Source organism: Pelodiscus sinensis, chromosome 1 (genome assembly GCF_052426305.1).
Source record: "Pelodiscus sinensis isolate ZL-2025 chromosome 1, ASM5242630v1, whole genome shotgun sequence".
Classification (NCBI taxonomy): Eukaryota; Metazoa; Chordata; order Testudines; family Trionychidae; genus Pelodiscus; species Pelodiscus sinensis.
This window is the reverse complement of record NC_143052.1, coordinates 240391612-240417807: the sequence shown is the minus strand read 5'-3', so window position 1 is coordinate 240417807 and position 26196 is coordinate 240391612. Positions and strand designations below refer to the sequence as shown.

Here is a 26196-nt window from a genome sequence, read left to right as displayed (position 1 = left end):
ACCTGATTGAAGAAATAAGGAGGTACTAGTCTTTAAAATATGTTTTGTTGCTGCTCTCTTTAGATTCAAAGTAGAAGGAAAAAGATACTTGATGTGTACGCCAGTGTATGTGGTGTTGCTGAAGGTGAGTGTGAACACAATGCATCCAGACTGTGTAGAACTAAAGCATAACTACCGGCTGTGGAATATATTTCCGTTAGCCTTCATAACTGTCAAAAAGTGATCTACAAAAGAGATGATGCAAATTATAAATTGTATAATTTGTACTAGGTATATATTTTAAGTAGGTTAGAGAAACAAACTCATTAAAACGTGTCCTGATTAATTGAAGATGTAGGGAAGATCAGATTTGTATTTCAGCTCTTAGCTTCCTCTCAGCTGCTCTTAAATCCTACCCTGTTCAGCCACCACATCCTAAAAACAGTAGTTTTCAAGTCAGACAATTCGATTTAGCTCCTGATTACTTCTGCTACTGAGGCACAGTGACATGGATTCATTTCGCTACATCACAGGGTATACAATCTTATTCAATTTTCTCTTTAATTCACTCTTCCTCTGTGTGCTCTATGGTTCAGTGAGATCCCAGCTCTCACCAGACCACTGGTATTGAATTTGAAATGGAAAAAGTTTTAACAGCCTCAGAATCAATGAATGAGGGGTACTTACAAAAATCAAAGTGTAGGACTGGAAGGGACCTCGAGAGGTCATCTAGACTAGTGGTTTTCAAAGTGGGGTACACTGACCACTAGTGGTCCCCAATACCTTGCAGGCTGTCCATGGCTCAAGCACAATTCCCCTTATGTCCCCCTACAGAGGGGAGCCTGCGCTGATGCTCCAGCCTCGTGGTCTTTTCCCCCGTGAGGTTAGAGTGCCAGCACCAGCTTCTTGGGAGAGTGGGTGGGGAGAAAGCCCCAAGACTCACTGTGCAATCCGGCTTGCAGGGAAGAAGTGGCTCCGTTCTCCACTTCCCGTCCCCTGGCTGGGGGAACAGCAGTGCACAGATGTGTTACACGGTGTTACACGGTGCCTTGGAGTGTGTGTGGGGGGGGTTTCTAAGGCAGATAAGTACCCCCTTCCCCTCATGCACAGACCCTACACCCCTCCAACCCTCCCACTAAGACCCTGCACCCCAAGCCTGCTCCTGTGTCCTCCTCCTGGGCCAGACCCCCTACTCCTGGCCTGCTCCTGCACCCAGACTCTGCACCCAGACTTTGCACCCTCACCCCCTACTGTACCCCACCTCCTGCCCAGATCCTGCACCTTCATCCCACTCACTGGCAGCCCTGTCCTGCACACTGAATGCCTTATTTTGGACCAACCCCAGAGCTCAGGGAGTCCACAAAATCCACTAACCCCAGAAGCACAGAAGAGTTAATCTGGCCTATGGGAAGCCCTGAAGCTCAGTCCTCCTTCCCGCCATGGGGCTGGAATGCCAGGGGAGTGAGGTGTCTCAATTGGGGGCCACATCAGTGAGGGTTGGGAGTTTCTGGAGGTTTTTTGTGGTTGTTGTTTTGCTTCTTGTGCTGTTTTTTCTGTGGGTCAGTAGCCCCCTGACCTAAAAAGGGTTCCCCACCCCTGCCATTAATAAAGACAATGTCAAAACCTTTTGTGTTGGACATAAATAAGTATTTTACTTTATTTAAAATGAAGTTTGGTAAATAAACATGAGAAAGTTAAAGGGCTTAATCTGTTTAATTCCAATTAACATTTCCTTTCTTACTGGTTAAAATAAACTGTTCTTCCTAGCTACAACACTAGGGCTACGTCTAGACTGACATAATTTTCCGCAAATGCTTTTAATGGAAAAGCACTTTTTGCGGAAAAGCGACCGTGCCAATCTAGACGCGGTTTTGCGCAAGAAAGCCCCGATTGCCATTTTTGCCATTAGGGCTTTCTTGCGCAAAACAGTTTTCAGCTGTCTACACTGGCCCTCTTGCGCAAATTCACTTGCGCAAGAGGGCTTTTTCCCAACTGGGAGCACCATAGTATTTGCGCAAGAACACTGACAATCTTACACTAGATCGTCAATGTTCCTTTCGCAAATTCAAGTGGCCAGTGTAGACAGCTGGCAAGTTTTTCGGAAAAACTTGCCAGTCTAGATGCAGCCTAGCAAAGTGGCTTTGGTGTAATTATATAATTAATGGTGAGTTTCCATTAGCAATTGGTGGTTTGTGGAAAGGTTTGTGTTGAGCCAGGTGGGCTCCAGGCCAAAAAGTTTAAGAACCACTGGTCTAGTCCAAGTGTTCTCACTCAAGGCAAGATAGTGCTTAATCTCCTAGATCGTCCCTGACTGGTGTTTGTCTAACTGTCAGGAATGACAGAGATTCTACAACCTCCAAAGGCAATTTGTTCTAGTGTTTAACTACCCTGACAGTTAGGAAATGTCTTCTAATGTACAACCTACACCTCTCTTGGCCCAGTTTAAGCCCACTACTTCTTGACCTAGCATGCAAGGTTAACAAGAACAATTTTTCTCCCTCCTCCTTGTAACATCTTTTATGTACTTGAAAACTGCTATGTGTCTTCTCAGTTTTCTTTTTTCCAGACTAAAGAAACCCAGATTTTGTAGTCTTTCTTCAGGTCATATTTTCTAGAGCTTTAGTAATTTTTGTGGTCCTTCTCTGGACTTTCTCCAGTTTATCCATATCTTTCCTAAAATGTGATACCCAGAACTGGACACAGTACTCCAGTTGAGGTCTAATCCGTGTGGAGTGGAGCAGAAGATAACTCCTCATATCTTGCTTAAGACTCTTGCTAATACATCACAGAATTATGTTTGCTTCTCTTCCCCGTCCCCCACCACCACACACACTCACATTGTCACACTATTGACTCATATTTAGCTAGTGGTCCACTATGGCCCCCAGATTCCTTTCTACAGTAGTCCTTTCTAAACAGTCCTTTCCCATTTTGTATGTGTGCAACTGACTGCTCCTTTCTAAGTGGAGTACTTTGTATTTGTCCTTGTTGAATTTCATCCTATTTACTTCAGATCATTTCTGCAGATCATTTGGAATTTTAATCCAATCCTCCAAAGGACTTGCACCCCTTCCCAGCTTGGTATCACCTGCAAACGTTATAAAAGTGGTCTCTCTTGGTCATTATCTATATCACTGATGAAGATATTGAAGAGAACCAGGCCTAGGACCTAGCCCTGAAGGACCCAATTCAATATCACCTTCCAGCTTGACAATGAAGCACTGATGAGTACCCTCTGGGAATGGCTTTCCAACCAGTTCTGCAACCACCATATTGTAGCTCCATCTAGGCTACATTCCCCTAGTGTTCATATGAGACAGTATCAAAAGCCTTACTACAGTCAAGATACACCACATCTTTCACTTCCCCATTTTCACAAACGTTTGTTACCGCACCTAACAAAAGCACTATTAGGTTGGTTTGACACAGTTTGTTCTTGACAAATCCATGCTGTTATTTATCATCCTATTATCGTCTAATGATCACAGATTCTAAAGTATTTGTTGCTGATACTGTCTCCTGAACTACATCTAGTATGATAGCAAAACTGTCGAGCAAAGAGCATCTGTTCAGCCACCTGATCAGTGCTAATATTGACCAAGCTCTCCCATGGAGGTACTTGGATTATAAAACCCTTGCAGGAGTTGCTCGGAGGCCATAAGCATCATGGCACCAGCTGTGTTCGCCATCCTGCAAGAATACCCTTCGATGAGGAGGGAGGAGCATGTGTAAAACACTGAACCCGCTGTGGGAGAGAATTATCATCAGCAACGTATGCTCTTTGCCATTAAATAACTGAATGTTGTACCACTAGAAAACTGGTATGAAAGCAAGTTTGCAAACCAAAAAGAAAATCTTCTCCTAAACATGCTTAGCTTTATCTGTTACGTGTGCACTAGGGATACATCTTTAAGTAGCTCTGTGACAGCTACTTTAGGATTAGCTGAGAGAGGAGACTTCCATATGTCAAATCAATGAAACTTGGACTCTTCAGCTTGAAAAAGAGACAACTAAGGGAGGAGGGGTTATGATCGAGGTCTATAAATGAAGACGGGTGTGGAGAATGTAAATAAGGAAACGTTACTTATTCCTTCTTATGGCATGAGAACTAGAGGGTCATCAAATGAAATTAATAGGCAGCAGGTTTAAACAAACAAAGGGAAGTATTTCTTCACACTACACTGTCAGCCTACGGAACTCTTTGCCAGAGGATGCTCTGATGGCCGAGATTATAACAAAGTTCATAAAAGAATGTTAAATTCGTGGAGGATAGGTTCACCACTCACTATTAGTGAGGATGGGCAGGGATGCAAAACCATGTTCTGAAGTTTCCTAGCTTCTATTTGCCAGAAGCTGGGAATGGGCACTAGGGGATGAGTCATTTGATTACCTGTTCTGTTCATTCGTGATGAAGCACCTGGCCATTGGTCACTGTTGAAAGACAGGACGCTGGGTCATAAGGACCATTGGTCTGACCCAGTATGGCCATTCTTATGGTCTTATCTTAATCATTTTGCACCCAAACTCACACATGCATTCTTCTCTTAACCTTTCTCATATCTCATTAATTCATTGTTTCAGTTTTTCTCTTTCAAGACTTTTCCAATTTGATACTGTCATTTATGCCTATTAATTTAGACCTACTCATGCCAAAATAATCATGTAAAAATAACCCAAAGAGTTGACCATCAGGCAGTGTGCTTCTCTCACATGATTTTTGGAGTGTCCATATTTAATATTGTAAGATGTTCATAAGTGTAGTACTGAACTTCTAGTATTTCTAGTCATTATCAAGGTCCATATATAGAATCTTCTGATTCTAAGAATATTTACTTTGTAGGTCTCAGTCCCACAGAGCTACCATTTGATTGCCTGGAGAAGACCAGCAGGATGCTCAGTTCAACGTACAACTCAGAAAAAGCTATTGTGAAAACATGGCGCCACCTTGCTGAGAGCTTTGGACTAAAGAGGGATGAAATAGGTGGTATGACAGACGGCATGCAGCTCTTTGACCGTATCAGCACAGCCGGCTACAGCATCCCAGAACTTCTAACCAAACTAGTGCAAATTGAGCGGTTAGATGCTGTTGAGTCTCTGTGCGCAGATATTTTGGAGTGGGCACAAGTGATGCCTTCACCTGAACCTGCGGTTACAACCTGATGTGAGGATCATTTCCAAAGATTGCACAAGAACATTGATCCCAAGAGCAATGGTTCAAAGACATAGGACAGAGTCTTAAAAAGAACTGGTTTTCTCATACACTACTTACATTCCATGTTGTTCCAAAGAGTAAAGTGAAGCAGGATTTGCAACTGAATTTATCTTGCACATAAATAAACAAGGGCAAAGAATTCTTCGGAGAAGTTCAACATGAAATATTTAGTTAAACAGAATAACTCTTGTTAAATAGTAAGTGGATACTAATATCCATTTGCCACACAGCTTACAAGTATAAGTACAGGTGAGTGTGTGGATACCATTTAATTATTGTCTGAGGATATTTATATCACCTGGGCTCTGTTCAATAACTTAATAGCTCTCTATAGTTTGTTACAGTACCACATACAGATCTATCAGTTCTCACACATTTGATTGACAAATACATTCCTTATACATACCACAGATTTAGTGAATCCAGAAGTGTGTGCATAAAGTTATATAAACAAAGTGCTTAGATTAACTAATTATACTGTATGAAAAAAGTTACTAGTGGAGTCTATATGATCCAAGTGCTTCAAACTACAATATACAATGTGTTAGAGCAGTCTTGATTTATGCGGACATTTCAGAAATTGTAAATGCAAACCACTAACTGACAAGACATGCTGGTGAGAAAGTTGGCAGTGACTGCCCGTAAGCCAAAAGGACATCTTTTTCCTCTTTTCTGTATTTAGAAACAGACAGTTATCTATTGCATTAGAGGACATTTTGCTTTTTAGGCATTAATGATATCAGTGCTTCTTAAATTATATTCCAAACAGAATCAAACAAAAATTGTGCATATTCTATGACTGCAATGCAGAAAACATAGAACAAAAAATGTGGATTTAGTTAAACACTTGAAAAAGAAGAAAATGTAGCAAATGAAGTGGTATTTGAAAAGCTGTGTTCTTGTTGTAAAAATATATGAACATAGAGTTAAACAAACCATGGAAGCTTTATTTTGAGATTGTCCACAGCAGCAATTTATCAACTTATTTGTTTAAAAGTTAACAAATCTCTATTTTTCTTGACAGTGTGGGTTATAAACCTATAATTGCAGGGACTAGAAGCCAGTATCTGTTAACAATCCAGTTGGTTAATCTATAATTCAGTTCGTTGTTAGAATGTGTAGTGACAGATTTCAGTGGGAATTATTACTTAATTAAAACAAATTCCATAACTTTTTAAATTAGAAATTGCATGTCTGAGCTAATGTGTTATAAAAATATCAGTCATATCCTTGACTCTAACAGCCAGTTTTCCACCACTGAGAATACAGAATTTATCTGTGATAGGACTGTAATTATATGCTGAATGGCTAATATCATTTAACACCTAAGTTTGCCAGTTTGATCATACTTCTCTCCTTGAAGGGACATTTTCTGCAGATGAGCTCAAAACTAAAAACCACAAAGTACTGGACAAAGGGATGTTTAAAAATCTGTGAGTAAAATTCTGGCTCCACTGAAGTAAATAACAAAATCCCAATTAACTTCAACGTGGCCAGGATTTCGGGCCAAATCTGTATTTCTGAAGTTTGAGTTCATCTTTAATAAAGAGAAAAGTTGCTCTTTTTCTTATGCCAATATATAATTACACAGTTGTCCTACAACTATCAGACTGGTCTGCCATTTATTGTTTCATTTAATATTAATACATCATGTACTTATGTAAAGACACACAGTAATCATTTTTTTTATTGACTTTGAAGAACATTAGGCCCTTGAAATGACTGGTGCCAACATGTACACAGACTATTTAACATTATTTAATTTAGAATATAGAGGGTTTTTTTTTTTATTGTATTACACAAAAGCTGTACAGGAATAAAAACAAAATATTTCTGTATCTGTCAAAAGGCATCATTTCTAATAATTTTGTATAATACTGTATATATAAATTATTATATTGTACAATATGAATAAACATATATGCTAATAAAATAAAGTATTGCATATATTTGTCATGTCTTCATTTAAATTGCTTATTGATCCAGAGATCTATAATTAAATAAATTACTCAAAGGACTAGCAGGCACTTCAGTCCTATGGGACAGACTGCTTACACAATGCATGTGAATGCTTTGAAATAGCAAAGGCAAGGCATTTGAGAGCCTAAAATCAGGACTGTATTCTTGTAAATCTTGATTTTGGTGCACATTCTGTTCCAGTCAGACTTTAGGAATTGTGTGAAAAAAGCATGAAGTCATACAAGGGCAGGCCTGGCCAAAGAGTTTGCGGGACCCAAGGCAGCATGTTGTGGTTGGCTGCACTGCATGGCCAGGGTAGTAAGTGAGCAGCCAGGCGGGGAGCAGCGCGGGGCCTGAAGGCGCAGGGCCCAAGGCAGGGAGCCCAGATATTCCATTTAGCCAAATTTTAAAAGTAGTTTTTAATCCACATTTTAGACTGAATTGTGTTTCCCGTAAATGACATAAATCAAACCATAACACCCAACCAACCTACTGATAATTAACCAACACCTTTCCAAAAAAGAGAGAGGAGGGGAGCCCCAGAGTCCATCCTGGAAAGCTGATGTACTCTAGTGTTTCCAGTCAGAAGGCTCAACTATGATTTTTTTTAAGATGTATTTCTATCATTGACTGAGTGACAGATGCTAGTGCAAATCCCAGTGTGAGATAGATGCTCTGATTTAGAGAGGCAAATTATCCAAGGCAAAAAATTGATATTACCACTGCCTGTATTTTAAACTTATTCTGGATCAAGGCCTCCACGCTTCCCTGTCAATGAACTGTAGCTCAACACTATTTTTATGTAGTAAGCCATTTTATGCAGATCCTGGGATAGACAGTGGACATCTCAAAGGACAAAAAAGTTATGGAACAGGCTAGTAATAATTTTTTTCTTCTTCGAGTGCTTGCACATGTGCATTCCAGTCTTGATGCCTTACAAGGCTGGAAAGCAGGAAGAGGCATTAGAGTCTATTTGAATGATGACCAAAGGACAATGCCGCCAAATCCGGCATCAGTGCTAGCATGGTGAATGATGTTATGATAGAATGAAAATATGTGTATTGTGACCAAGTTGCCACTTTGCAAATGTCTGAGCCATAAACTTTGGCCAGGAAGGGCCCAGAAGCTGCTAGGACTGCATTGAATGTGCTGTCACTCTGCATGGTGGGGATAGCCTTAGCCAAATTGTGGCATGAGTAAATACAGGAGGCTACCCAAGATGCTAGCTGCTGAGAAGAAACAGGAAGCTCACAGTCAGAGTGTGCAACCTTTCATCATCTTTATTCAAAGGAGGCTTCAGGAAAAAAAATGAAGGCAGGTGAATTGCTTGGTTGATTTGGAAGTTAGAAACCACTTTTGAGACAGAACTTGAGTGAAGATGCAGGCAAACTTTGGCTTTAGACTAGAAAAAACAGGCTAAGAAGGGCTGAACATCAGGGGTTGCAGTTCTCCATCTCTTCTGCAAAAGTGTTGGCCACCAAAAATAGTCCATTGAAAGATGCTGTAATGAGCAGATAGTTAAAGATTCCCAAGCAAGCCCCATAGACTTTGACTATACCAGATTTAAGTGCCATAAGAAAATAGTCTGGTACCTGAGAGTGGCAAACCAGTTCTGCAGAGGCCATGCATAGTCCAGTCTGATTTTTAACAGCACTCTGTGTACCATAGCTTGCTTGTCTGGGGGGAGGGGGGGGGAGCCCATACTACGGATGTAAGAGATTAGCTGGTTAACCTTAACAGGTGATGCGTATTGGTTCCAGTTAACCAGTGGGGGCTCAAGCAATCCATCTGAGGTAGGAGGGGCTGCAGGCAAGCCCTCCCACCCTTAATCAGTTAACCGGTTAAATGGGATTTTACATCCTTAGCCCATATTGTGACCTAATAGGGAACAAAACTTCCCGATGTATCTCATTGTGAACAGGCCTATTGAAAGAGTCCCCGAGAGCTGAGGAATGAACCTGGCTACATCTGGATTAAGTCACAGTGACTCGCAAATGGCCTGTGTAGGTGGTCCGCAAGTTCACTCTGCCTTCCTGGAATGCAGGTGGCTTTGGGAGCAACCAACCTGGCAATGCAAAAGACCCATAAAATGAAACACCTTCTGGCAGTGCAGGCTCAAGGGGGCCCCTTCTTGTCTGTTGAGGGAGAACACTGCTCCTGTGCCGTAGGAGGGTGAATAGGCTCTTCCCTTTCACCTGGCATGAGAACGCCTGATACACTAGCCAGCCAGTTCTCAACTCCTTGATATTTGTGTGTAGAGCCAGGTCCTCTTCAGATCATTACCCCTGCATGTGAAGGAAACCCAAATGAGTCCCCCAATCCAGGGCAGATGTAGCTGTACCGCCACTGGCAAGGGTTGACGGAGAACAAAGCGAATGCGAATGTAAATGGTTGCAGGGTCTGTCCATCAATCCAGAGAGGCTAATGTATGAGGGAGCATCCACAACACAGGGTTTAGAGGATAATGGTTTGGCAAGGGTTCAGCCAACCTTGTAGAATCCTCATCACCAGTTCACAGGGCTGCCTTTCAGCCTGCCGGCAGCTCCCCAGGTTTTTACAGAATACATGGCCGTGGTGGCTTCTGCCTGAGGAAGTCGGGAATACAAGTCCATACCTACTTGGACAGCTCACTTATGAGAGGCCATTCCAGAGCTCAGGCACAGTAGTTTCTTCAGTCAACTTTCAAAGCACTGGGACTGTTGATCAACTGAGAAAAGTCTATCCTCTCACCAGTTCAGAGGGTAGGATTTACAGGGGCAGTTCTAGACTCTACTCAAGTCAGAACTTTCCTTCCAGAGTCAAGGTTTCCTGCAATTTGCTCCATCGTTTTACATCTCAAGATTTACCCAGTCATGGCAGCATGAAATGGGACAATCTGGCATACCAGATTACATATGTACAGAAGACAGCCCAGAAGCCTCATGCAATCTCACTGCCATACATTTTGTAAAAACCTGGGGTTTTTGGGCAGCCCTGTGAACTAGCAATAAAATGTGATTATCAGGAATCTGAGATGCTTCCTAACACCTTGCTAAAAATCACCAGATGGAAGTAGGAATCATTTAAGATCAGGATGGCATTCCAGCCTCCAAGATCCAGCTAGGACAATATGGAAGCCAGCATGACCACATGAAACTTTATCTATTTTAGAGGTCTGTTGAGTTGACTGAGGTCTAAAATTGACCTGAAATCTCCCTTTGCATTCAGTGTTAGAAAGAAGCAGGAACAAAACCCCTACCTGGATGACAGAATGAATGTCCTGAAGGAAGTGCTCCTCATGAGAGTGATCCCTGAAGAGGGACAGGGAGAGAAAGTGGAAAACACAAATTATATTCCACTTCCATGGCATGTAAAACCCATTGGTCCTAAGAAATTTGTGACCAAGTACTGAGAAAGTGGGATGGACAGTTTGCAAACAAAGGGGAAGAAGGGACTGGAATCTCAGAGACTGGTCTGGCATCCTCAACGGAACGATCAAAATGGTTCCTAAGTTCTCCCAAGATCCCTAGATGGACTAGGATGAGCTGTAAAATGAGAAGGAGCAGGCTTGTGCTTCCTTTTTCTCAAAAGTTCCTGCTGAAGCACAAGAATAGGGTATCTGTGGGACTGCTTAGGACAAAAGTGCTTTCTAAAAGGGTCAAAAGTATTATACCCAATTACTCTTGAGTTGCATGGAGTCCTTTAAAGCAGCTGTTAAGTTTCTCCTCTGTCTGATCTGAAAAGAAGGATTACCCATCAAAAGCAGGTTTTAGTCTTCGGATCTTCTTGGAACAATCCTGAAGACTGAAGCTGTGAGCATCTATGTGTGATGATGGCAGAGTCCATGATTCTTGGGCCAAATCGGCCACAGCCAAACTGTCCAGAAGCACTGTTCTCGCCACAAACTGTCCTTCAGTCAGCAGCAAGAGGAGCTGCTTTTTAGTATCCTCAGGCAGCTTTCCTTAGGTTTCAGATTATCAGCCCAGATGTTAAAGTCATAGATATCACCCTAATAAGGCCTGTTGGTTGGTGATGCAGGCTGTGGTATAACAAATTTTTCTAGCCAGCTTTTTGGCATCTGTTAACTTAGGGGTAGAGTTCCCGCTCACTGGCAGCTGAGATAATGAGCGACCCCAGAGTCGGGTGGGAATGAAAATGCTCAAAGCCTTGGGAGAACACAATAGGTGAGTGGGGATTTGCCCCAGACAGAGCCTTGATGGGTTCCAAAATCACCTCATTGATTGACTGCCAATGAGTTGGTGAGAAGACTTCCTAACCTCCTCTACTTGAATGTCCAAGGATGAGACCATCATTTCTAAGAGCTCTTCAGAAGCCCTGTAGTCATGAAGCATGGGTGAGGATACTCCCAAGCAGCTTCATCTGAGAAGGATAAGTTTAAAGAGAGCACGAGCTGAGGCAGAGCTCCTCTGTCAATTGCTCACAGGATCCTTTTGAACATTTCCTTCCTGCTCTGATCCCTAACGCGAAACTCACCCAAATATTTTATCTCAGAAGGCTGGTAACCGTGTAGTTTTAATGGTTAAAAACTATGAGGAGTCCTGTTGCACCTTAGAGAGTAACATTTATTAGTTCATGAGCATTTATGGGTTTTAACACAGGCAGTAAGAGGGAACTGAAGGATTGGGTAAGCTCCAACTTTCATACCTGCATGCAGAGACACATGGCAGCAGAGGGCACTCAAATGTCCCAATGGCTACTGGTGAGTGAAAAATGTCCAGCAACTGTGCAATCACTCCAAGAAAAACCAGGATATTTAATCAGCTTTTACTGGACTGAATCAACCATACCTTAATTGAAAAACTTACATACAAGTCCTTGAATTTCTTCTATAGCTCATTAAAGTAACTGGTTCTCTCCCATGCCCCCCTGATTATTATTTTAAGACACAGACACTGGAATCAGGACTTCTCATAAAAGCAAAATGAGAAATTTGGGAGCATCCATTCAGCAAAGGGAGCTACAAGTCTAACAATAAGTAGCTTTGTCCAAAGATACCTACGAGTATCCACACATGGTATTTCCTTTCCATGTACGCTCTATGAAACCCTACCAGACTCTCATAAAAGAATATACTCCTATAATCCATCAGAAAACTGTGGATTGAAGTTGTCTTTGGTTGCATTATTAGAGACACTCCTTCACAAGAGAACCATCAATGGTTGTTGTCCAGGTGGAAGTTAAACATCATTGAATATGTTTCAGAAAGGAAGAGGACAACCCTGATGATCAGGCCTACTTCTCCTTTCTTAATAATAATCTTTAAAGATTATAAAAATGGGATAATTAAACTGAGACATTATGGTTCCCAGAGTATATCACAGCCCAGCATATGGCCACCAAGAAATAGGAGTTCAGATTATTTTACATAAACTGCCAAGTTTTCAGACACTACTAGATGGGTAGCATGGGCTAAATTTGAATGGATTATCTAGAGCTAAAAGGCTCAGTATGAGATTATCAATTCCCAAGTCTTCCAGTTCTACAGAAAAAACTCTGCCTCTCATTAAATCATGTAATGTCACAGCTGTGAACTATGAATTTTCCTCAGAGCTCTTTTTAAATTTGATGTGATAAATTAAACCACTGCTGTCAGATATTGATGCTTATTATGAACAAATAAGGGGAAACATATTGCTACAGTATAAGGGATAGCTTTTGCCTGAAAGTTTAATTTATCTATCTGCTTAAAAATCTTTTCCCTTTAATTTATTGTTGGGTCCATTTATTTTAAACATTAACTGAGAAGGATTGGGTAAGAAAACTGACTCACATATTGAAGTTGGTAGGTAACTATGACTTGCATGCCATTATGAAAAGGAGGCACTTGATTGGCTAGCAAAGATTACAGCTATGTAGGTATACAGTACAATTGTTCAGGTCAAGACTTGTTAGCCAATATATTTTCCTGAATCCATTGGGTTTATGAAAACACAACAGTCCCCATTCAATCCGAACAACAGCTACATCTCTTTGAAATGTTCACTTAGGTTACATCTAAACTACATCCCTCTGTCGGCAGAGGAATGTAAATGAAGCACTTCAAAAGTGCAAATGAAGCCAGGATTTAAATATCCTGCATTTCATTTGCGTAATCACGTAATAGCGCTCTTTCAAAAAAATGCTATTTCGAAATTGAAACCACAGTCTAGACATGGTTCTATAGAAAATGGGGCGCTTTTTCGAAAGATCCTGTAAACCTGTGGTTTCAATTTTGAAATAGTGCTTTTTTTGAAAGAGTGCCATTACGTGATTATGCAAATGAAGCACGGGATATTTAAATCCTGGCTTCATTTGCACTTTTGAAGTGCTTCATTTACATTCCTCTGCCGACAGAGGGATGTAGTCTAGACACATCCTTTCTGTATATTTTTATCAAACTAAGGGTGTAGCTGAAGCATAAAATATCTATTTGCCCCCTTGTTAAAGGGAAAAGGAAAGATTTCTCTGGTGAGCATGAAGTAGTAAGACATGAAATACTGCCAAACATAACACCTAGGGGCTTTCTTAAACAAAATTTCAAGTCTTGGTTGTGAAGCAAACTTTCCAAGTGACCAAATGCAATGCCTCTTCCTACCTGGCCTCTGTAAAGACTCATAGCTTTGCCAAAAAAACAGCAGTGAAATTAATCCACTTGTGGTCAGTTGCACAGCTCCTAAATCAGGCGGGTGCCACAAAACTAACAGGCAACTTATCAGCTTCATGCCGGAGATGCTGATAGCTCACAAAGGGTACATCTACACTGCATGCTTATTTTGAAATTAACTGTTCTGGAATAGTTATTCTGAAATACCTTATTTTGAAATAGAACATCTACACTGCAGGGAAGTCTCAAAATTAGTCCGAGGCAGCCTTCCCTAATGTAGATGTGCTATCTCAATTTAGAGGCCCAGGAGGGAATAACTTAGAATGGTCCTGGTGAGGGGCTATTTCGAAATACCAGCAGTGGAGGGTCTACACACGCCTTATTTTGAAATAGCTATTTCAGAATAGGCATTATTCCTCATAGAATGAGATTTATAGATTTTGGAATAAGCCATCTGTTACTTCAAAATTATATCGAAATAACAGAATGGCTGTGTAGATGTTCGCATTGTTATTTCCAAATAACGCTAATTATCTTGAAATAAGGGGGCAGTGTAGATGCACCCAAAGCTAGGGGGTGCAGCAAAGGCAGGCTAGTTGTGGACCTATCCACAGAGGACAAACAAAACAGAAATGGCAGGAGGAGGGAAGCTGGAGCTACAGGCTCCTCTTTTCAACCCTTCTTGCAGAGGACAGAAGTGATCGGGGAGAAGGGTAGAGCAGTGGAAATGCTCTAGTTTTCTCACAGCATCGAGGATGCTGTGGAAGGAGTGGGGGGGGGGGGGGGGGGAGGGAAAGAAGGTCCCTTTCCCATATAGCAACTAGGAGTGGATAGAGATTTAAGCTTAAGGTAATCTTGAAGGCTGAGCAAAGGAAGGCACCCTAGTGACATGGATCTATTCCTGACCTGACACTAGTTTTCTCTCTGACCTAAGTTGTATTTCAACCTCTGTGCTGTTGTTACCCCCTCTGTAAAGTGTGATTGATTATTACAGCTGTTTGAAAATTTGTCAACGATTTTCCAATTTAAATATATGCCTCTTATGCAAAAACCAAAATTTTTCATGGGATTTTTTTTTAGTTTTCACTACCTGGAAGGTTTGTACACTGGTGAAAGTGACAAAAGCTTTCTGGGAGGGCTGTCTCCCTCACAGCTTTGGGAAACAGAAGCACAGTGCCCAGGTGCTCAACCTGTCCTATGACTCCAGGAACCCCATGGACAGAGAGCCCCAGTACTCTGCTTCCTCAGCGCTGGGAGCCATACAGCCAAAGTGCTCTACCTCTCTGATTCCCTCTAATTAGAGCTGTGTGTGTAGGTTGCCTCCAGGTCCATAAACCTTCGACTTCCAAGGTCTGCAGCTTTAGGCTACCCTGCTGTGAAATGAGGAGCGGGAAAGCCACAGAATCTGTAACTCTATCCTGGTTCTGTGGCAGGAAGCCTGAGAGCTCCAGGCTCTCTGCCACAGAGCTGAGAAGTCCTGTGACGGGTTTCCAACATCTGGGGCAGCCTGCATAGTGGGGCTGTCCCAGAGTCTGAAATTCTGGGAACTATGGCAGCTGCCCAGAAAAATTGACAAGAAAGTGAATGTCACTTAACAGCTGTGGGTCCTGAGGAGGGGATTTGGTTTTGGAAACAATACCTATGTCAGTGTTTCCTTGACTCATTTTGGTGGGATTTCAAGTTTCCATGACATTTTAAAAACTGGATTCATTCCAGTTTGGAAAAGCAACAAACCCCAAACCAAATTTTGGAACAGCAAAATATCTCATGAACCAGGAATTCCAGGTTTTCCTCTGCTTTATCTGATAATACTTTCTTATTGCTCCCTCCCCCCAAGAATGTTGTGCGTGTGTGAGAAACACTTTAATGATGAAGATGTAGATATTATGCTGGATCAAGTTTCCATAGAAACATATCAGAAAGTTGAAAATTTGGAATAAAAGGCTTTAAAACAATCAAAATGGTTATTAGCATCTTACCCGGTTTTTATCTAGATAAAAAAGCACAATATAGCTGTGCAAACAAATACTATCTTTCAAATAATTATTTTTGTCTTGTTAATTGCAGTGTATTTGCCTCATAAATATATTTTAATTTGAAACTTTTATAAAAAAATAAGATTCTAAGAAGCAGCCGCTTTTCCGGAATAAGCTGCGAGCTGTCTACACTGGCTGCTTGCTTTTCCGGAAAAGCAATGATGATCTACTGTAAAATTGTCAGTGTTTTTCCGGAAAAACTATGCTGCTCCCGTTCGGGCAAAAGTCCTTTTCCGGAAAAAACTGTTCTGGAAAAGGGCCAGTGTAGACAGCACAGAAGTCTTTTCCGCAAAAAAGCCCTGATCGTGAAAATGACGATCGGGGCTTTTCTCCGGAAAAGCGCGTCTACATTGGCCACGGACGCTTTTCTGGAAAAAGTGCTTTTCCGGAAAAGCATCCTGCCAATGTAGATGCACTTTTTCTGGAAATACTTATAACGGAAAACTGTTCCGTTTTAAGCATTTCCGGAAAAGGGTGCCAATGTAGACGTAGCAAGAATGAATAATAGCGAAAAGTTACCAGAAATCTCTCCCCCCCCTTTTTATAAAATTATGTCTCACCAGATATACTCACGAATGACTATCTTTCTTAATTGATGTAGACTGATGTCTTAAAAACTGTCAACAAAAGGTCTGACTTCGGTCACAGCCCTATTTTAAAGACCTTGTAGTAAAAAATATATGACTAGAAACCAAACAAAAATATTTAAAGGGCATTAACACTAATCTTCATACTGACTAGCCACAGAGTTCATCAAATAGTCTTATGGCAAGTTCTTAAATTATAATGATTTCAATTATATAATTACAAGGAGTTACAAAGCATAGATCTTATAGTTACAGCAGAATGGCATAACCAAACACAGAAATTAGTAATAAAAGGCTTGTTGGACCAAGTTTCTACAAAGTGACTCATTTTGTATGCATATACACTTTTATGAGCACCAATACCTATATGCATATATGTCAAAATGAATTGGCTTGAAAATAAATATAATTAAGTGCTTGAAAAGTGCATATAGAAATTGTGTACATAAGTGGGAAACTGGACTAAGGCCTTTTTGGAAAATAAAATAAAAAAGATTCATTTTTATTAAAAGGCTTTTAATTGAAGTAATATTATTCCAAAAATTGTAAAAAATATTTTATATTTTCAGATATATTTCAATCAAATTCCATACAAAAATACAAAACCTGTATTAGGAGTTAAAGCACAGCAATGTACAGAAAATATACATATGTAAAGAAAACACAGTGAACAGTAATTCCTGCAAGATACTAGATATTGCAGACCAGAAGTTTCTCACTCTCATACCTAGTATAATACACCAAGTTCAATTTAATCAAAATTTGACTTTCGTAAATTAAAACAATCATTTTCCTGCAATATATTTGTGAAAAGACTAATATCTCCATATTATGTACCACCTGCATAAACAAAAACAATAATAAATGTTGGTAAAACACTTTGAAGAGTTTCAATTTTAAACCTTTTTAATGCCAATTCATTTTTCACAATTTTGTGAGGAAAGTAGATACTAGTGGTGTGCCTCGCAAAGAGGCATCAGCTGTTTAGAAAAGAATAGCACAGCGCAGAATGTATTTCAGATAAATAAAAAATTTAAAAACAAAGAAAGCTTATTGAAAATTGTGCAATTTCCCACCTTCTCTTTCAACAATACACTGATTTAATAATGGAGGACATGACAAATTCTAACCTATACAGTAATAAAACAAGCTATTGATGTTCTTTTGCTATTTATACAAATAAATATATTGTTTGCACAAATCATACAAACTATAAACCATAATAAAATACAATTCATTAGTGACTGGAGACAAAAGAGTTGGTCTTTGTTAAGCCCAAATTAAAGAGAATTGAATTAAGGTTAATACAGAGAAAAGCATGATCTGGATGTGTTGTCCTCTGTAGCTCTTGGATCACGAGATGAATAGTAAACAATTCAAACATCTTCTTATTACTTCTGTAAAAATTTGTAATATAAAATTAGTCAGCAACAAATTCATTAGATTACTTTGAAGTGTGTGAAGAGAATTTAAAATCACTATTCTAGAAAGTTGACATTTTTAATAGAACCAAATATATTTTATATTCCACAAATCTATTTTTTGACATTGTCAGTGATAATGGTTAAATTATCTCCAATGAAAAATATTGTTTATTTTTGAATTTTTTCTTTCAACTTAGAAACTTATTTTCCCCGCAGAGTTATGGGATTTTATTTTCAAGATCAAAACTAATCTGTACATCCCTAATTTTCTATAAAAATATTCAATACCTAATATGAATAAAATACTTTAATTTAGGCCTCTGTTATTTTATAAGAAAAATAATCAGATCAAGTAATGCACTGAAGGAATTAGTACCAGATGTGATACCATTAGGCAGATGAGAGCATGTTGCAAAAAATTGGTAAAGAAACAATCAAGGAGAAAGTTGCTCAGAAAGGGTCAAAATTCCTTTTTCAAAAATTACTTATTGGGCATTTAGAAGCTTAAGGTCTCACAGTAAGTGGATAAGACTTAAGACTCCTAAACGCCTAAGTCACTTTTGAATATAGGATCTAGGTTCCTATATCAAATAGGCTCTTTTGTAAATTTTACCTCAGAAAGACTATGCTACAGAGTAACTCAGCAAAAGTGAGGGTCAGTTGAGAAAATGAGGCCAAAGAACTATGAGGTGGCATACAAGTTAACTCAAATATAAAATAAATAAATACTAGCCCAAATATGAATTTATATTATGTAACCTGAGATGCACAAGATTTAGGAGCAAATTTTAAAGATTCATTTTATAAGCTAAAAGCTATTCTTTTAATGGAACTAAAGGCAAAATAAGTTTGCCATTGCTAGATCTAATATTTGCAATATTGCTAGAAGTGCAGATACCTAATGAAAAAAGGAAGAAACCAAAAATCATTTTTTATTAAACAAGGACTACAAAATAAAAAAAAAATATTTACTTGATTCTGGAGAGTTTTTGCAGTATAATACTGATTTTTTCCAGTATCAGTAGATCTAGCTTAGGATTTCGAAGCAACACAGAACAAGTACGGAAAAAAGACTCATTACTGCAAGCTTCTAGGAAAGGCTGCAAAAAACCTGTAAAATAATAATGTAATGTTTTCATCAATTAAATTTGATAAACAATCCAATGTTATAGTTAATGAAAAATGAAGTGCACTTTATACTTGCAATGCAACAAGACAAACTACACAACTTTCTGGCCTAAACTTTACACAAAACTCTAACAAAATCAGAAACTACATAAACCTGAATACATCATCAACATTTGGATGTAAAATAAGGGTAAAATCCCGTGGAGGGGTTCTTTTAACTAAAGTGATAGGTATGTCAAAGATGCACAATTATCTAAAACTCATGTATCAACTCATGTGATCAACCAGGCAGAAGAACTAAGGAGTGGCAAATGTGGTTCACCAAAGATTGTTTTAAGAAACTGCAAAATTACCTTTCAACAGATGATGCTGAAATAGTTACAGGAGCTAATGTGAAACTAGGTAGCCTTTCATTATCAAAATGTTTGTTTAATAGTCCTAGGCTTGAAGATAGGTGCAATAGTAACTGAGCAAAAAAAAAAATCCATATAAATATTAATATAATTCCCTTAATGCTAATGCACACCTAAAGCTTTCGGTCAAGTTGTTAAGTTTTATTAACTTTTGTTCTCTTCTCCATAATTTTACTGCTTATATATACCATGGAATCTGTCAGCATTTTACCACAACATTCTTGTACCTAATTAGTTTACATGTCAGATTTTGTGTTTTAGAGTTCAAATGAGAAATAAATGTTAGGACTGACATGGAAAAGTGAATGCAAATACAAACACATGCATCATATTGCAAATTTCCCCACTTACTGAAATAAGCATCAATGTGCATTTGTTCCAACCACTGGCAGAGGATTTAAAATAAATAAATAAATAAACTCAATCTTCAGATTAGTTTTTATTTAAATCAGTTTTTATTTCAATTAAATGTATTTTTCTTTTTAAAACTAAACCTATTTCAAAATAAATTTGAAATTGTGACAATTTATTATAAAGTTTAATCCTACTCTAGTTCATTAAAACAATTTAAATAAAAAAGTACAGTGGTTTTACTAAGTCCTCCTCAAATTATGAATTAAAGGGTTCTGAAATTATATAACTGAGGGAAATAGCTAATCATAGAATACTAGGACTGAAAGGAACCTCGAGAGGTCATCGAGTCCAGTCCCCTGCCCTCATGGCAGGACCAAATACTGTCTAGACCATCCCTGCTAGACATTTATCTAACCTACTCTTAAATATCTCCACAGATGGAGATTCCACAACCTCCCTGGGCAATTTATTCCAGTGTTTGACTAACTTTTTAGGTCAAGTCAAATAAATATAAATATATCACAATATTGTGTGCTAAATTCAATAGCTCTTTTATTTTCAGTCTTTAACAAATGTTAGTATTTACATTTTCACAAATGTAAGTGCTACAGTTCTGTTCTGCATTTTTAGGGCTTTGTCCATCTGGTAGATTTAGATGCTCTACACTAGTATAGTACTAACAGGTTGTGCATTAACTGGTCAATATAGATCTTGCTGAGGCACACTAAAGATTCTCTAGTAAGCTTCAATATAGTACTATTTGTAACAGCACATGTTAAAGTGTACCAGCTAGGATTACACAGATTAATTAATGTCATATTAGTGTGCTTTAGAAATCACATCATTCCTCGTCTCCTCCCTCCCCATAGAACACATTACTCCACCATGCAGACAAATCCTTGGGCACCTAAGTACTTTAAAATGTATATCAATTCACTAACTCAAGATACTACTTCATTTACTAAATCCATTTTAAATGAAAAATATGCTCTGATAAACTTGACTTCTGTTTCTTGCATATAAGGCAATTTGATGAAACTAATATACAAATGTAAAATATGTCCATAACTAGTAAGTTAGCAAAATGAAGTACCAAACTGAGTGTAAAGGCTGTATTTGGTTGCAAATCAACATGTTCCAATATCTATAGGCACCCATGAGAATGAGCTTTACTTTAGGAAAACAACCAAAAAATACAAATACAAAACCAGACTAAAATCAATTATTTAAATCAAGATTTCCTGATTGCTGATGTCAGCCATTATTAAAATACATAATTTAAATCAATTAGCAACAATTAGATAATATCACATTCTAGAGCTGCGTCAACAAATCCTGCTTATATAATGAAACAAACATTGAAAACTTAGTTTTCAATTTAAGAAATAAAGGACAACGGCTATTCACTGATTCAAAGCAGTCTGATATTTCAACATAAATCACAGAAAAGACACAATAAAATGTTTGACTTTCTTACATATACACTATATTTTCTGACAGCATGGTAGTAAAGGGACATGGATTTGGGAAGATGTTTCATAGCTTATTTTTTTCCTTGTTTTAAACATATTTGTAAGTCCTACTCAAGGCAACTTAGCAGGATATGCAAACCACAGCATTAGGTAATGAAGTACAGAAAGTGTTTTTTAATAGCTCCTTTACATATGTTGTGTAAAGTACTTTATAAATGAGATGTCAAAGTGCGGCTATCAATCCAGTGAAGATGGATGCACCTTTGTTTTAAAAAATAAGGACATACATATTTTATTAGTCATAATAGATAGCCTGAGAGTGAAATACAAGATTGTAATTTATTTCAGGAGCTCTACTGAACCCAGTGTAAATTCTCAGAGTGGTAGCCATGTTAGTCTGTAACTGAAGTGTAAATTGTAACCCAGAAAGCACAACTCAAGTAACATAACACCATTTAGAACAAGTGCTGAAAAGTCTACTTGGAAAGAACAAGTGGGATGTTTCTCTTTGTCAGCATGAGGGGTTAACATCAATTTCTGCAGAATTTAAGCTTTCATATATGTTTCTAACCCATATGATTGTGAAGATACTCTTCCAAATGTAAACAGTATGCAAAGCAATGTGATGATGCCAGCCCCTTCCTCACAGAATATAATTAGTTGGAAGTAGAACAATCAAAAATAGTTTAAGTATTCTAAGAGGATTTTTTTTATAAACTAAGTTTACAAAATACAGTATTCAGCAGTATCCTGTTAGTAATCCCATGGTAATATAATATATTTAAATGTGCGTTTATTTAAAAAACAGATTGTAGAAATGAAAGTGTTTCTAAAACATATTTGAAAAATGTCTATTTTGGTGGTCTGTCATCGTAGTAATTAGATGTAATTTTTCTTGTAAATTTTTGGTGACTACAAAGTCTATAACTGTCATGTCAGGAATTCTGTACAAGTTACAGTATTCTGTACAAACCTGCACAGGCATCCTTAGACATTTGTACCAACTTGCATTAGTAGTTCAGTTTCAGACGTACACTGCAATGGACAATAAGCAATTAATTATTGTTGACAGTTTATATCAGACTTCCCTGAAAGTGATCAGTCACCAACTTAATAGACTCAGCTACTACTAGTCAGCAATTGAAATAACACCAATGGAAATTCTTAGTGTCACAATGTAAGCAACACCTCCATTCTAAATTTAGGTGTATGCCATTTTCAAAAACAAAGACAGACAGAAAGTATATCTGTCAGTGTACCATGCTGAATAATTAAACAGTAGGGTTTTTTCTGTGCTTCATGTGGAGATGTAAATTCTATTAGCATTGGTGGTTAATGTACATACTTACCAATGAGAGGAATAAGAGACAGCAGTAATGCAAGTGAATGAAAGGGTAATGACAACGTGGCTGACTGGAGAAGTCTTCCCTTTGACTATGGGTCATAGCAAAGAATTTAAAAGGAAATGAAATTGTTCCCCCACTGTGTAGAGTCAACTGCACTACATTTATTTATAAAAGAGTGGAACAACTTGATAAGTTCCTGTATCTTATTGTGTATGACAACAGTTGTTTGGAAGCAAGATGTATTTGATGTGGTATTGTTTAATCATTATTTTCTGTTGTAGTGTCCAAATTCTCCTAGGTGGTTTCCAAACCAGAGATAATTCATGCCTGATAAAGCAAACTATCAAAAAAGCCAAAGAAAGATGAAGGGTTGAAGAAAGGGTAAGAAACAAAACTATCAGGTCAGCAAGCAGCATATATGTTGGTAGCTACATATTTGTTTAGGTTATATCTATTTATTTTAAGTTACATATTAAATTCTCTGTCCTGTATCATCTGTCCATCGTTCAATCCTCAAGTGCAATACCAGTGTTTTTATGACTGCCACAAAAATTGACACCCATTTCATCACAAGTATAACAAACGAAGATTTGCTTTTGATGTTTATATGCTTAAAGAAAAACGGAACCCATTTATTTAAGCTCAGCCATTTGAAAATCCAAAGGGGATGTTTTGACCAAAGTATTTGAATGACTGTACTTAGAATTTTCTTTTTTGAAGCTGCCATTTTTAGCAACCATTACAGATAGTTTTAAAAAAATGTCACCTAGAAATTACAGTTTAAGTTATTTTAAAAAATTAAAGCACAATAATTTAAATAATGCACACTATTTAAAAACTTATTTCTCTTTATTTGCATTTTAAAAAGTTTTCTATAGTAAAGTCAGTTGGAGACTTGTTTACATCCTCTTGCACAGGGTTCCCATGCTCCGTGTTCAATATGATTTTAATTTTCAGCAAGATGGTCAAAGCCAATGAAAGGGTTTAAAGTACTTGTGTAAACCCCTTTCGTAGATACAACTTGTGACAATTAGTACAACTAATACCACAAAAACAAGTAAGGATTAAATTTTCCTCTTTTCTATTTTCATCCTATTACTTGTAACTATGTCACATTTATTATGCTAATTATATTCTTTGTATTTATATCCATGCAATATTTGTGGACTTATGCCCAAAATATACATCTACGCACTATTAGACAGATAAAGGAGGTTAGACAGTATGACCAAGTTCTATCAATGAGACAAACAAGCTTTCAAACTAATATCTTGTCTAATATCCTGGGACTGACACAGCTATAATACTGCATATTATACATACAGTACGCAAGGTATATTTACATATGGCCCTACTTACTACATGGTGCATTTTGGTCAGTTTCATGATCAAAGGATTTTAAAAATAGTAAGTTTCATGATTTTAGCTATTTTAACCTAAAATTTCATGGTGTAATTATAAAGGATCCTGAGTGAGCCAAAAGAGAGTTGTGTGGGGTCGCAAGTTTATTATAGGGGGAGTTGCGGCACGGCTACATTTATTTCTGTGATGCCTTCAGAGCTGGGGAGCAGGAGGAAAGCAGCTACAACTACTGAAGGCACAACTGCCACTAGAAGCAGTACAGGAGTAAGGATAGCATGGTAAGGTAATGCCACCCTTACTTCTGTGCCTAGCACAACAGCCGTCACTCTCTGGACACCCAGATCTCAAGGCAGTGCAGAAATAAGAGTGACCCTGCCTTAAAATAACTTTGTAGTCCCCCCCCCCCCCCGTAGTTCCCTTCTGGTACACAACCCCTAAATTGAGAAATGCTGGTCTCCTCTGTGAAGTCTATACAGCATAGGGTAAAAGCACACAAACAGACCAGATTTCAATCTGGGAGACCAGATTTCACAGTCTGTAATGCGTTTTTTCATGGCCTTGATTTTGTTAGGGTCCGATATATATATAAACATAATATATATATATTTTGTGTTTTCCATATAAAACCATTTTTATAATCCTCATCCATGTTTGTTGCTCTTTTCTTCTCTCCCTCCAAATGTATCATCTTTCAGGTAATAAGCTACCCAGAACGGAATGCTATATTTCAAGTTCAATCAAAGCAGAACCAAGGGACCTGGGACAAAATGTCCTTATATATTAAGTCCAAATCTCACCTGGCCTTTTATTCTGACACATCACATTGCAAACGTAATTATGAAAATATTCAAGACCACACAAATCATCCAGAATGGCCTTCAGTAAGTATCACAGCAAATTTATTAGCCACTTTTAGAATAGGATTTGTTCAATTACAGAATAGCACACATTCTTTTACTGTGGTTACCAGATAAAAATTCTGCTAGTTATTATTTTTAAGTTCTGCTTAATATGATAAAAACGAACTTAAGAAACCATCACACACTGGTGACTGTTTCTAATAGTATTTAGAAACTTATATTCTTTCAGTAATACAGACTGAATATTTCCATTTGATCTTTGATGTTCCCATCCTGCACATAGTTCCAGGAGACATTTCACTGACTTTAATGTGGCTACTCACACAGGTGAAGTGAGGCACACGTGCAACTATTTGCATAATTGGGACCTTAAGTAGAAAAAAAATGTCCAAACACGATCAAAGTATATATGCTCAAAAGTTAACTTTACATTTACTAATTTACGGAGACCAAGTATGTTTGTGCTTAAATTCTTCCAGCCTAATAGTCTTGGAAAATATCAAAACCTTTGGATTAAAAAAAGGAATATATAAGCAAAAAGGTGCTACTGCAAAATGGAGAAAATATAAGTTAACTATCTGTAACTGGACTTCCAGATGACAAAAGTTACTTTGCCTTCTCAAAACTGTTGTTCTTCAAGATGCGCTGCCCATATCTGTTACTTTGTAGGTGTGTATGCATCTCATGCACAAGCAGTGGAGAGTTTTCCCTTGCTCCTTATACTTTGCACCAAGTGTATAAAGGGTAGAGTAATCATGCCCCTTTCAGTTCCTTTGCATCAGAAAACTGATGTGCTGGGGAAGATAAGCTGAGTAATGGACATATGCAACATCTTGAACAACAGTTATAAGAAAGTGGCTAGCCCTTTCTCTTCAAGTACAGGTTGAACCTTTGTAGTCTTTGTATCATAAAGTTTGTTTACAGCTACCAGTCCAGGCTCTCAGTGTTCTGTGCTGTTATTTAGCTATAATTTACCCTAAATTACTTCTAAGCAGTAGAAGTGTTGGTAACGCAACTAAACAATATTGATCTCCCACAGTCCAGAAAATTCGCTGGTTTGGCACCAGTCAGGACCCAAGGGTGCTGGACTAGAGAGGTTCAACCTGTACTTGAACATCTCTGTTACACCACGGGTGACTCCCAAAGTGCTATCAGAGGAGGTGGAGTTTGAAGAAAAGGGACTGCAAGATTGCTTTTCCCAAGTTAACATGCTCTCTTGATGCAGTAGTAAGAACATAGTGACTGGGAAATGTGTGGACAGAAGACCATGTTGCTGCTCTGCATGTGTCTTCAAGAGGGACCTGCTCCATAAACACTGCTGAGGCAGCAAGCACTCTGGTAGTGTGAATAGTCAACTTCTCAGTTGGCAACTTGCTCCTAATAGCCAAAACAAAGTGATGAAACTGGTAATCCATTCTGAGAGTCTGAGTCATAATAGGATGACTCTGATACATTCCATGTAGAAACGAATATCTGGGTAG

General features: G+C 38.3%; 2 protein-coding genes across 9 annotated transcripts in view; one reads left to right on the top strand and one right to left on the bottom strand.

The window, feature by feature from the left end:
• EDAR (ectodysplasin A receptor) overlaps positions 1-7136 on the top strand; it is a 93474-nt gene extending 86338 nt beyond the window's left edge. For all 3 annotated transcript variants that reach the window (XM_014569266.4, XM_075918069.2, XM_075918067.2), the window contains 2 exons: positions 64-124; positions 4820-7136. In XM_014569266.4, the coding sequence (XP_014424752.3) occupies positions 64-124; positions 4820-5139 (381 nt within the window). In that variant the 3' untranslated portion in view covers positions 5140-7136. The remainder of the gene's footprint in view (positions 1-63; positions 125-4819) is intronic.
• A 10007-nt stretch (positions 7137-17143) lies between these two features.
• CCDC138 (coiled-coil domain containing 138) overlaps positions 17144-26196 on the bottom strand; it is a 52362-nt gene continuing 43309 nt past the window's right edge. For all 6 annotated transcript variants that reach the window (XM_075918014.2, XM_089775404.1, XM_075918023.2 and 3 more), the window contains 2 exons: positions 18753-18891; positions 17144-17753 (listed from right to left, as the gene is read on the bottom strand). In XM_075918014.2, the coding sequence (XP_075774129.2) occupies positions 17594-17753; positions 18753-18891 (299 nt within the window). In that variant the 3' untranslated portion in view covers positions 17144-17593. The remainder of the gene's footprint in view (positions 17754-18752; positions 18892-26196) is intronic.